Source organism: Lepisosteus platostomus, chromosome 23, assembly GCF_059453375.1.
Source record: "Lepisosteus platostomus isolate fLepPlt1 chromosome 23, fLepPlt1.hap1, whole genome shotgun sequence".
Lineage (NCBI taxonomy): Eukaryota > Metazoa > Chordata > Actinopteri > Semionotiformes > Lepisosteidae > Lepisosteus > Lepisosteus platostomus.
The window spans coordinates 14,230,038-14,243,580 of record NC_142633.1 but is presented as its reverse complement, the minus strand read 5'-3'; the positions used below and the strand labels follow the sequence as shown (position 1 = coordinate 14,243,580).

General features: G+C 38.5%; 1 protein-coding gene across 1 annotated transcript in view; it reads left to right on the top strand.

Annotated features, from left to right (window-relative positions):
• The window catches only part of prkcz (protein kinase C, zeta), a 161,642-nt gene that overhangs the window by 22,235 nt on the left and 125,864 nt on the right, over window positions 1–13,543 (top strand). Inside the window, exons 2-4 of the mRNA XM_088617497.1 lie at window positions 3,516–3,637; window positions 6,150–6,239; window positions 8,121–8,171. Of these exons, the coding sequence (XP_088473623.1) occupies window positions 3,516–3,637; window positions 6,150–6,239; window positions 8,121–8,171 (263 nt within the window). The remainder of the gene's footprint in view (window positions 1–3,515; window positions 3,638–6,149; window positions 6,240–8,120; window positions 8,172–13,543) is intronic.

The following is a 13,543-nucleotide window of genomic DNA, read 5'->3' as shown; positions in this document are numbered from 1 at the left end:
CCTAGCTTTTAATATGATTACTAAAGGGTCAGCACAGACGTTTTTGACCATAATAAAAAAACACGAACCCAAGCCTGTATAATCTAAAACCATACCAAGACAAAGATATTCCCACTGAAAAACCTTTTAAACCTCTGATGAAAGAACGGCACAACAGAGCCCATGTCTGTGGTTGCATGGATGATGTGAAGGAGGTGAGGAATGTTATCTGATACAAGACACCCTTTAATAAAGCATGTCTGATTGCCGAGTATGACCACACCGAAGCGTACAGCCTGGCATCAGAGAAAAATCAAAGATAAACTGCACAAAGATTAGGTTGTGAGTTTTTGCTTTTTCAATAATAGCGATAAGTTTCTGAAAGTAGCTTATTCTTTGGCAGAACAGTTAAATAGATGGTATAGGTGTACCAATTTGTCAAACTGGAGATGGTCGAGACTAGGCCTTCATGTCCTTCTTTTTTGATTTGCCAAGTGTAGGGTAAGAAATAATTCCTCAAGCATTACATAAAGGATGCTTTTGTCTGAGGGATGTTCCTTGAGGGTCAGGTCTTCACTGGCTTGATGCGTTATCGACAAATCATGTGATGGAATTTTCATTTACGGTAGAGGGAACAACCAAGCCCACACGTTTTAGAAAAAACTTTAATATAATCTCCAAGTTGGTGACGTTCGGCACATTTTTTGTGTTCGATTTCTACAGTATATTGCTTTTTATTTCTTTATCTGATTCTGTGCGGACCTTGCAATACTGCAGAATTGCTGCACCAAAAAAAGAATGTAATGACTTAGAGATTGGCTGTGATGGGTTAGTGTGATTCTTCATACAGCAAGAAAAGACTCGCTGAAGCAAGTTTTGACTCAGAGCTTAAATGTCAATGGGGCTGAGTGCTCCTGCCCCAAGGCAGAGTGCCTGTCTAAATGCAATGAAAGCCATCACATTTTGCACGCAGAGAATAAGCAGAGATTATGGGTCAGGTTTAGAAAAAGGATGAGCTCTGCGCTTTCACTCTAATATTTCTGAAGCTAAGCTTGTGAATCTTGGGCCTCAGAACTTTTAAGGGAATTTGATGTGTAAGTCTCTTGAGGCTTTTGCAGTTATTACCATCAGCAGTAACCTTTCAGATATATTAGTAATAGCTAATCCTGATTATATTGGCTTGACTGAGTTTGTTAAATGGGGTTGTCTATAGCTGAATCCCATTTAATTTGTTTTAATTTAATTTGTGCAAAGTAATGTTTAATTGTGTGCACATGGAAATGGTTTATGCAACATTGTTTAAAAAAATGCTAAATGAAATTGTGTACTGGTCTCAATGATTGGACGAAAGAAGATTGAATGGCAGCATTTTCATTTTTCCCTATTTATTCTTTCATCTTTCAAGATAAAAAATGGCCACAAACAAGAGACAGGCAGGAGAGTGAGAAGGCAGAGTAGATGTTTTTTAAAACTGTCAGCTTTCGACGATGGATTTTGAAGTCACTAAATATTTTTTTTCCATAGACAATCAGTGAAGTATTTACTTGTCCTCTAGGATTTGTCATCGAAAACGTAAAATAATGTGACGTTTGAAGCAGTTTATGAATTGCTTCCCCTGCTGAAGAGTGCGCCAGTAAGCCAAAATAAAGGGATCGGGGCTACTGGTCATTGATAATGTAATAGAGACATTTTATGCTTTCAGTCTTCATTAACCTTTTCAAGGACTCTTGATATTTATAAGACATTGCTATAGACGAGGGATTTGATTTGAAAAAGAGCCTTGTTCTCAAATGCTTGATCAATTGGTCACTGACACAGAACAGATATTGCTTTCATTATCTATTTCCATGTATATACAGGTATTTGACACCAGAACAGTTGATACAATGAATATACTGTATATATATTCATTATATAGGGTTTGAATGGGCTTGTCACCTTTGAACAGTGCTGTGGTAACCAATATTATTTTGGGCAAACTTGATTTATATCTGCATGTTTGGATGCAATTTATACTCCTGAGATCTCGTGTAAAGTTAATTGGCAAGAGACGTCTGAGTGACTGGTAGAAGTTTCTTATTCTGGATTTCAAATTGCCAAATATTTTATTGTTTTTGCACCCTCCAATTAGTAACTTTCAGCCCAGTCTGCTTACCAACACATCTCTTATCCAGATGGCACAGTTCGCAATATACATGTGTGTTTTTAAACAGCAGAGCCTCTCATTCCTTGCTGTGGCTCTGCAGAGGATGGTAGCAGTAGTTCTTTCCAATAAAGAGTGTCATAGACTTCGCAGTAAATGCCCTGATCATGTTCATCTGAATATTGTACTACTGAGCAACAAAGTCTTGTTGCCCCTCCTTTGCCCATCCATATCTTTGCTTACCAAATTTACATCAACAGCACTATTTAAATACTTCTGATTTTACTATGATGACTTCATCTTGGAAATAATTTATTTGTACTTTGACTTCCTTGACAGTACAAGCAGACTGACTATTTCCCCAGATGCGAAGGACCATGATCTTGGCTAGGGTAGTGTGTGAGAAATCCCATTATGGCTCAGTGAATCTGTTTCATACCATGCGTCTTATTTTGTGACATTTATTGTAGCCTAATTTGTCAGGCATTCCCCTGCCTAATCAAAGATGCGGAGTGAAAGGTTGTGCTGAAGCCAACTTCTCGTGTTCTTGTTCTTTGTTTTAATGTTTTGTTGAGGTGTTGGTGCTTTATTTTTTCACTTGAGTACACTTGAAGTGGAGTAAGTTCTCTCACTTTATTATTTTTTAAATTACTTTCAACTTGCTCCCAGGGAAAAAGAGAGAGGAAAAATACTGTTTGAGCTTTCATAGATTTTTTCCTGTTGTTGTATTTTGTAGAAAGAAAGCTGAAGCAAAGAACAAGTGTTTTTGTACATTTCAAAGAGTATTTATTTCTTCTTCTATCAGACCTCTTCTTGAGACAAAGATGTGTGCGATAAGTGAAGGTATTTTAGTTAGGCTCTGATTGTGTCATTGTCTTAGTGCCTTTAAATTCCAGAAAAAAAACCTTTAGAGAAGAATGTTTATCTTACTATCAAACTCTCTTAGAACCAAGAATTAGAGTCTTGGGCTCATGAGGTGTCAGTAACCCTGTAAAACTGTAACTGTAACTGTAACCCTGTAACTGTAAGTACAGTACTATTAAAACCTGTACAGATTCTACAGTCATATTCCTAAATACTGTACTAATTTTCCACAGGTGCATTAGAAGATGAAACAATTCTAGCAAAATAAAAAAATTAAGGTACTAGCCAATAACTCTGTTTCAGTCTTAACTCTTAATGGGTTTTGAATTCCCAAGCTTGGAAAGTGTTTCTGTAAAGCCTAATTTTTCAGTTACTTTTATCAGATTAATTCTTTATTCTTTGCATTAAACATACTCTTGCTTTTTGGCTTCTAGGTGTTTCAGTTCACAAGCGTTTGATCTTCTTGATGGATTTCATGAAGAAACCACTGACGCGTACCAGAAATGAACTCTTGCTCGTTTGTTTTCAGGGACATGCTGATCACAGACCTGGATACCTCAATGACCTACACTGAGCTGTGTGATGAGGTCAGAGACATGTGCAACCTGCTTCAGCAGCAGCCAATCACTCTCAAGTGGATCGATGATGAAGGTCTGTGGCTTTCTCTTGGTATTATTCTGGGTGGGCTTGGAGAGACGTGACGTGAGGCTTTCTGCCTGATTACTCGGAGGTCATAATGTAATGTTTCCTTGCAAAGAACATTTGTGTTCACCTCAGTGATCAGAGCAATCCAATGGCCATACTGGGATAAAGCCACCTGTTCTGTTGGTGAGGCTTTTGCCTACCTGTGAAATTCCGTAATCTTACTAGTAATTATTTTGTCACTATATCTGTGTAAACATGCCACAAAACACTGTTTTTTAAAATTATAGCCTAATTCTGAAAATAATCGTGAAATGCTTTTCAAAAACAAAATAGAACAGCCATTTGAAAAAAAAAACACCTTGAAGAAAGGAGAGCTACCACATTACAGGAAAAAAACTCTTAGGTATAGAAAAGGTAGCTGACATTGCTGTCACAGTTTTCTCCCTGAATGGCTGTTGACAGGAAACATTCTAACATCATTCATCCGAGAAATGTTTTTCCCCAGTTGTTTCATACAGAGGGAAGTTCTATTTTTATATTCTGTTTAATAAGAGTTTTAAAATATTTTTTAAAAAACTGTTTAATACGGCATGTGAATACTATTTGTATGTCATATCACATTGTGGTGTGCAGTAGCTGTTTACTTTAAGGCATACCTGCAAATTCAGGGCAAATAAAAAATTGCCTTTCAGAGGTGTTTCAGTCCCATCCCTTTCTTGCTACACAAGCCAGTCAAGCTGTCAGTGAATTTTTAATAACAGCAGCAGGATGTCTGGGTAGACACAGCACTGCGGAGTAATAATTCTTCCTGAAAAAAGAAACTTTGAACCTCAGGTTTTGATTACACATATACAGTATAAAATATAAGTTTGGCAGCAAATGTGATTCTAAATTTTGATAGCAGACATAGCTGTGATTAAATCGTATTGATTTGGAGCTTGAATAACATTAACACAAATCCATGAAATACACATACTGAGCTGCTGCATATTCTGAGTTTTCATGTGATACGATCTATCTTCAGTGTACAAAAGAAAAACCTTGAAGTATTCATCTAAGCCTGGAGTCTTCAGGAGGGGATTTGAGATGGGTTTCCTTTTTTTCCAGTTTCTTCTCTATGACGTGTTCATGCATCTTTTATGAAATCCACCAAAGCATGGTTGCCAACCCCCTTGCTCCCTGCATATGTACAGTATGTACTTACATAGCTGTCAGGTGTGTCAGGTTGCTTGCAGAAATGCTCGCAAACAGGTTCCTGCACATCCTGCGGAGTTTTGCTACAGCAATGAATTGGTTCACCCCAGAGGCCAGCCTCTGTTGCTCACACAGTAACACTAAAATCTGCTCGTATACTGTAGGTGTTGTCTAGGTTCTCATCACAAATAAAAAGAATACCAGCATTTTTTTAAGCTACAAAAAATGTTTTGTATAAGTGACAGAAGTGGCAAAATGTTTAAAAGCAATTTAAGATGTGGGATTATACTCTTTCAACTAAATGTTCCGAACATCCTCCCATCATCCTCAAGTACCCCACATACATGAATGCGGTTCAGAACGTGGATCATGTGTAGCTGGTAGGGACAGGGCACGAGGCAGGACTACATCCTAGATGGGGCAGGCGTTCATCACAGGGTTCACATACGTACATACAGCACAATGTAGTCCAATGTAGGGATGGCTTGATGAACAGTATGGAGAGTGGGAGGAAACTTGGGACACCCCCCCAAAAAACCCACATGGATATAAATATGGGAGAACATGTATACTCCATCCAGGAAACATCCGCTTTTCCAGTTCATCACATCCAGTTGAGTGTAGAAATAGCATGGCAACAATGACATCCACTTGTCTCCTTTTCTTTTCCACAGGTTACAGGAGGTCTATTGTCTTTCATAATAAATGCAGATAGGTCAAGATGTCTCCCCCATCTCTGCGCCTCTGTCTGGTCTGCTGAGATATTAATATTATATGCGAACAGGGTTTATTTGTATCATTGAACTAGTTAATACCTTTGTTTGTGTTTTGACTTGTCACTGGCATACCAATTGAGTCTCAGAGCAGTCAAATGAAAAAAAATAATCGCTGGATTCATGTCTGTTTTCCTGTCAAAAATAAAGTAATGAGAATGAGACATTAAATTGGAATTAATTTGAATTCAAAATGTAAAATGTGTTACGCATAACGGACTCCACTTTGTTTTTGTAATTTGCTGAATTTAATGGCTTTTTTTAATCATGCGGATAGCTCAGTAAAGTCTTGTTTCCACGTTTGCAGTCTCTTACGTAGTGCTTGCTTCAGTTTCCAGGTTCTTTCTGAGTGGAGGGTTGAATCCCTTGGAGAAAAGTTGACCCTTACAGCTGTGTTCTGGTCATCAGAGCAGAAAACCGCAGGACAGTGCTGTGGAGACGAAATTATAACACGCAGAAGACACGTTTCAGACACAAACAGAAATACAATACAGTCTAGCTCACTGCACAGTTTTCTCTTCCTCAGTTTCCCTCTTTTGCCTGTCCTGTAGGTGATCCCTGCACCATCTCATCCCAGATGGAACTGGAAGAAGCGTTTCGTTTGTACAGCCGGAACAGAAAGGAAGGCCTACTTGTCCACGGTACCGCTCCCTCTTCTCCCTCGCCCTCGCTTTGGAGCTTTAAAAGCAGCTTTGCAGAGTGTGCCGAGGACATTGTTTTTAGTCAAGGAGCTTCAAACCTACTTTTGCAGCTGATGTCTAATAACGTAACTCATGCTGCAGCAGACTCAGGTGCTTGCGTGGCCAGCCAATATTTCAAACCTGCTCACGGCAGCCCGAGGTTCAAGCACGGAACAGAAGAAATGACTCACTGTTGTTCTAGTTTCTAATTCAGTTTTATTAATGCTTTCTGGAGACCAGAAAAGGCAGTTTACCTGTTAGTCTTACAGCATTTATTACCCTGACAAATCATTACATAATAGCACTCACCATAATAATGCCAGAAACAATAATAACTGTTTAATTTCAGCTTTGCAAGTTAAAGGGAAGCATCATCTTCACACTTTTGTTCCACAGAAGCATTTCTAAAAACAACAGGTAATCCTGTGTTCCCTGAGTGGGTATGAAAGTTGCTTTTCTGCACACAGTGCCTTTGAGGCCAACACAGCAAACAGAGCTTCTGTAGAATGATGATGAGATTAGAAGCCACTGGGGTCTCGGCACATCCAATAAGCTCTCCATTAGCATTCTCTTGAGGTAGTGGCACTCCTTGAGCAGCCTGAGCCCGGACAAAGCATGGCATCACTTAGGTAGACGAGTAGTTATTGGAGAGACTTCAAAAAAAAAAAACATAAGCCGTCTTTCCAGAACAGCTATCAATGTAGTTATGCTGTGCATTCTCATTTTTGCTGACTTATGTAGGGAACATGTCCTAAATTCAATGAGCAGCGTGGTTCATTGAAAGAAGGAAATTGAATAACAATTTAATATATATTTGACCTTTTCCTCTATGATCCTTCCCCATAATTTAATTAGCTTAAGCTATAGCAAGGGAAGTAATATGACAGCCAGGCCACTGGAATTTCAGGTTTCACTTCCTTCTCTCTAAGCTCCACTTTTTATGAAGCTTATTTAAGCTCATTTTATGAAGATCCTTGTAGGGTGTGTCTCTTTTTAAACACTTACATAGTCATGTTGGTGACCTGTGTCCTGGGCAAGGAGCTCTTGATTTACATAGAATTGGGAAAACAATAATTTCACACAAACTGTTGCTTTTAATATGATATTTCCTCAGTGGACATCATGAGTGGTTCATTCTCCTGCAGCCCTCACAGAAATCTTAACTGCTTGTTGTCTGACCATCTGTCTGTGCCTGGTCAAGGCTCATCTGTTGGACAGCACCTGTAAACTTTAATCGTAATCACATTCTTAAGTCACTCATGGTCCATAATGCACCAATGTTCTCAACTCTCAAACGCACAACATGATTTTCTTTATCATTTGAACAACAGTCTTCATGTCATCAGGTTGTCTTCATTACTACTTAGTATCCATTCTGTTTCATTCTGCTCCTTGGACTTCCAGCTTGTCCAGGTCATTCTATCATTTTTTGTCTCATCCTTTTTTCATAGAAATAAATCTTCCTTGAACTTGCCAATGTTCTTACTTGTACTTACCTACGCAAATGTATTGCTAGTGTTGCTAGTTGTTCTGGAAAAGGATGTATGCTAAACATGATAAAAAATCATCTGTTCTTTATTATAATTTAAATCTGTTCATTACAACATTTTCCTGTCTTGGGCCCATATTCTGGAGGCTATGGCTATCATTTGGTATTGGACAAAGTAGTTATTAAAAATGGATTAATGATGATGCCGATAATTTGAAGCACAAAAATATTTTTCATATAGTTTTCCTGATACATTAAGGATCTGTGTACAGTGATGTTTGTTCTTGATGGTGTGGTATGGGTCATAGTGTAATTTTGTTAATGGTTTCTGTTCTGAATTTGCTCTGTTCCAGTATTCCCCAGCATTCCAGAAAAACCAGGCATGCCCTGTCCCGGAGAAGACAGTGAGTATTGGGTATCCCAAAGTCCATTACCTCTCATTAGGCACTGCTGTGCTACTCTCACTGCTTGTGTGTATTGCATTATAATGCCTTTCAGAGGGAAAGCAGTACATCTGTTGCTAATTTAATCATACTGTGGTTCAAACATTTCATTATTGTTATAAAGAGGCAATTGTATTCCCAAGTCCATGCAGACAGATTTCAGTGCCATCTCCGGGCAGACGCACTGTTGTGGTCGTCAGCTTCTGGAACACAATGCCCTGAAAAGACATGCTCATTGAGATGTAACCTCTACAGAGTGTGTGTATATGCATTTGTACCTGTCTGTTACCTTAGATACAAATGATAAAGGTATAATTTATACTGAATTAACTGCTACACTGGTTTGGACGACACCAGTCATTCATACATGGTTGACTGCTTAATCCCATCAATAAGTTTGTTTTAACAGTTAGCACAAAGAACAGTTCCTGGCAGAAGTGTGAACCCTAGCTGTAACCTGTGTCTGCTTACGGTGTGCTTCACTCCCAAACTGTTGGTCTGACAAAGCAAATCGTCTTGACAGAGGAAGATGTTGTTCTGTCGGGTCCCTCTGGTTCAAACGGCAATAACACAGAGCACAGACCAGAAGAGGCCTCCAGCAGCCCAGGTGTGATTCTGTAGCGGCCCAAGCAGCTGGTGAAATCATGAACTCACTTTACAAGAGTTCAGTCTTTAAAATCCAGAGATCTGCACCTGGAAAAGCAATGGTGTTGATAAGCAGTGGAAAAAAGTGATTCATTTTCCAATGATTGGTTGACATAGTGGGCTGTTTCTGCCCTTGCTAGATTATCGAAGGGATGTGGGAAATTTCTGATGCTGCAGATTTTCTCAGGTGGCAGCAGCTGTAACCTTACAGTGGGCCATATCTGTCTGTCGTCATTATAGTGTCCATGACAGGGGAAGGTATGGTGGCACAAGCTTGCAAAACAGGACTGGTGTTAGTGCTGAGGTCCCAGCCTTGTCAGGGGCTGTTTGCACGGAAAGGTTTTATCTTTCACATTAACCTGGAACCAGTAAAGTTACATTACAAAAAAAACCACTGAAGACATCTCCCAAATACTTGCAAAAAAAAGGAAGACTGGAAACCTGTTGTGAGTTCTGTCCTTATTATTTTTCTTTAATGTTTTTAGTAGAAACGTAGGATTATTGACTAGGGACCGGGTAACATCTTAAATATTTTCGTCTTTTTGGATTAAAACATTTTGTTTGTGACTAGCTGTATGGAGTCCTGCTGTAAGAAACTCTTTGTTTGACAGATCTAAGTAAAAAAGATGTCCACCCTTGGAGTTGTTTTGGCAAAATATAGCTTGATGTTGTCTTGGGAGTATAAACAGCACAGTGCAAGTTGAAATGTAGAAAAATGGCCCTTTATCCTTAACCTCAGGAAGGAAGTTATTTCATATGCTTGCTGAATTTGAAATATTGTGCGGCGATGCTTTCTGCAGCATACAAAACACCTTTTTGTCGATAGAGCTTGATGTAATAAGAATCTTGTCTGTAAAATGGACCTTGGGATGTTGTTTCCCAGTCTTTTGAATTTGTTTTCATTTTGCTCTGAAAAAATGAAGGCAAAGCAAAAGCAAGTCATTCTCAGCCCATGCAATCGTGTCAGATCCATCTCTAATATTCTCTGTATAATGGAGAGTATTTATGCACATACCTATTATGCATTATGCTTCATCTACTCCATGCGGCATTCATTTTTAGTTAAATGACATTGCAGTGCAGTGAAAGAGACTCTAGCAGTCAAAAAGACATAAGATTTTTACAATTGACCAGATATGGCCTTAAAAGAAAGTGATTTGCATGTTATGTGCGAGAATTTGACATTTCAAATTCTTTTCGGTTAATAAAAGCCCAGTTGAGGATTGCTGACTGACAGGCGGCAAGCTATGACAACTATTTGATTTGGGACTAAATTAACAAGCATGTTTTGTTGGTGTGGAAGTGAAGAGATTTACTGTACCCTGAGTTGTAACATGTTGGACCCAGCTGAAATCCTCTTTCAGTGATGGCCGTTGGACAGCTGCAACCTTTTGTAGAGATAGTGTGATTCTTCTCTATGTATGAGGCTTCTGTAAGGATCTTCACCTTTGTCAGTACTTTCTACAAAAATACAAGGCAAATTTCTGTATTTATTTATTAATATATTATAATTTATAATATAGATTAAAAATATTTGTAAAGTATAATGTATAATATATGATAATGAAGAGATTAATTAAGACCCTATTAGATGAACACTCATTTCAGAATTATAGAAATGTTACTGATTATTATATTTTATACCAACTGTTAAGTTAGTTTATAAATAAAATTTAAATGAGCTCACAATCAGTATACCATTGATGGTGATGACATGTTTGACACTTGCAAGTACTGTGGCAGCACAGAGTTTGACCTACTGGAGACATGTTGCCTTCTCACTCTTCTCCCAGGAAGACATGTGTCAATGTGTTTGTCAGGACCGCAGCTCAAATCTTGACCTTAGTCATCTCTTCCTCTCATTTCTTTTAAAACTGTGACTAGACCTGTCTGTCTAGCACTAACTATATATTTTTTTCTATTTTCTATTTTCTTTTCCAGTTCAGTTGACTTAAAATAAATCCCCAGCAATGCTCGTGGTGAAAAAAAAAGATTGAAATTTATAACCTGGGATCAAACATATTTTTTTCCAGTATGTGGTATACGTCATTGCATCATTTATTATGAGCAGAGCTTGTGGCTTAAGAGCAACCAAGATTGGTTATTTTATTCCTGTAATAATATTAATGGTTATGAAGGGTGTTATCAATAAAATCGCGTTCTCTGCCATTGGTATTTGGTGATGTTATGGGGCACTTGGGGCTGATTAAAGAGCCAGTGAGCAGCAAATTGGCCCTGGAATTGATATGTATATATTCTGACGGTAGAAATCTAAGCTATTGATTTAGCTGCCAGCTCAGTTGTTGATCTGGGAAGAGAGGGACACCTCTCCATGATTACTCAACCAAATTTGCACCCCCTGCATTTTATTTTTCCTTCACTTGCAATTGCAGATATGCTAATGAAAAGAAAAAGGCAAACACTTACAAGGGCGAGACCTGAACTGCAGCATGAGCACATGTCAAATACCCACTTACTGTAATGTCTTCGTCAGGCAGCAGTGACCAGAGCATGTGAGCAAGCTTACAGAGCCATCAGGGTTCAAGAGTTTAAGAAGAAGCTAGAAAATGGGTTTGAACAATATTGTGGAAGAGAAATACACATAATCGAAAGTACTCTACATTTCAGTCGTGAATTGGTCTGACAATAAAATTTCAGAATGCCATTGCTCTTGTGAAAATGGAAGTGGCGTGCTGTTTAGGTAGTTTTATAGCTACTGTACCTTAAAAAAGCAGAGGTTTAAGAAAATGCAGCATGGCGGTAATCTTTAAAAGCAGACCTTTCTGAAATGTGAATAGAATGAAAGTAAAATTTGATTGCTATCTGCATCTGGAACAGTGAAACTTCCCCAGCAGGTGACAACCTTTGTGTTGCCACCACAAGAGGAACTTCAGAACATGGTAGAGACTGCTGTCAGATCATTTTTTTATAGCTCTGCTCTTCCACAGCTTACAAAGTGAAGAGAGGAGAGCTTTAGAAAAGCTTTGTTCTTTATAGCCCTGCATTGGTTTCAAACAGTAAGTTAGGGATGTGCTTTAGGCTTTTTAAAAATATATACTGTAGGTAGTGTTTCTTTCCCTTTCCTCAAGCTTCTGACTTACCCCTGAAATACTACAGTATGTATTTGCAAAATACAGAATTTAATTACCTCTAAATTACGTCTGAGACCGTGAAGGTAGTAGAATGTTTATTCATTTGGCTTATGCAAGGCAAGGTAGTGGGATTATTGATGCAGATGGAGCTTAGTTTTTTTGCTCCTCTGTAAAACTACAGTAATCTAGTAACAAATGGCCTAACTCACTAGCGCAGAACTGGCTCATTGCTGATGGCAGTGTTTACAAAGAGAATTACACCGTTGGTTTTAAGCATTGTTAGACGCTCGCTCATCCTGTTAACAGCTGTGCTATGCGAAACTAAAGCAGCATGGTCTATCTTATTTCCTTCAGCCAAATAATATGCACTGGAATCCCTTCTGCTCTGGTTTACTGGACTGTTCTACCCAGACCAGATAAAAGCAGCTCATGTAATGAGGCCTGTGCTCGCACAAATGTACACACGTCCTGTAGTATTTACTTACTTTATTGGGAAAATTGCTTTGCAGGCAGGTTAAAGACACAGTACAATGCACAATAATTTCAACACAGTATGAAGCCATCAACAAATAAGAGACATGCTTGTATGATGCAAAAAAAAGTAAAGAAAGGTTTTCAGTGTTCTGCATATCCTACATCAGCTTTTACCCCAAGCCTGGCTGCATGGTAGTTTCACTTGGTTTCACAATGCTTATACCCTGCAGTTGCTATGTCACGATTTTCAATGTTTTATCATGCTTTACTAGTATCTTCATGCTTTCTTTGCTTTTATCATCATTTCACCTTGAGGTACACACTATGTGTGTTTTTAGCACATTTTTACCCCAGACTGGTGAGTTCTAGTGCCAGGCTCCTTTGTTTAGTTATCATTGATCTTGCAAACATTATAGTGATTAATAATGTTCCTTGGTGATTTGCTGGCCCTAGGACAACTTGTTGACTAGTTCATCTTCCTTAGACTTGCTCTGAGTTAAAAACAACAACAAAACAAAATTACCTGAATGTACCAGCATGATCTCTCTATAGAGCACGTAGTTTTCCTCTAGAATTAAAAAAAGAAAGGTTGAGCCTTTCTAATGGAAAAACTTCATCTGTTTTACCTCAACGGCCATGTGTTTTATGAGTGAACAAGACGTTATTGTCTTGTAAACTGCTCATGCAGCATTATAGCTGGTCATGTACTTGTTCTTTTTTTATAGTGAAGCAAAGGATGTTTTTAAAAGGCACTGCAAATTGCTGGCACACTCATGTATTTTATTAACGATTAAATTCATGTTAGGATCTTTGCTCCTTCTTGTCCAGTTAGGATTCTTTGTGGTGTTTACCAGACATGGCCATTTCCACTAAATTGCCTTTTTACCCAGCAAACTGTCAACTTCCTTTACATCGACATGTCGATTGTAGTCTTCAAACTCTGCCCTTCTTTCAGACAGTGGGAGAGTGCTCTGACTGGGGAATGTCCCAACCCACATCAGATCTTGTCAGTCAGCCAGTAATTTACAAATTCTGTCTTAAAATCTACTTTATACACTACACTATATCAGTTTAATTTGCCATTTTAGCTTCAGTTCAAGCCCTGACCCAGGCCTCTACTGT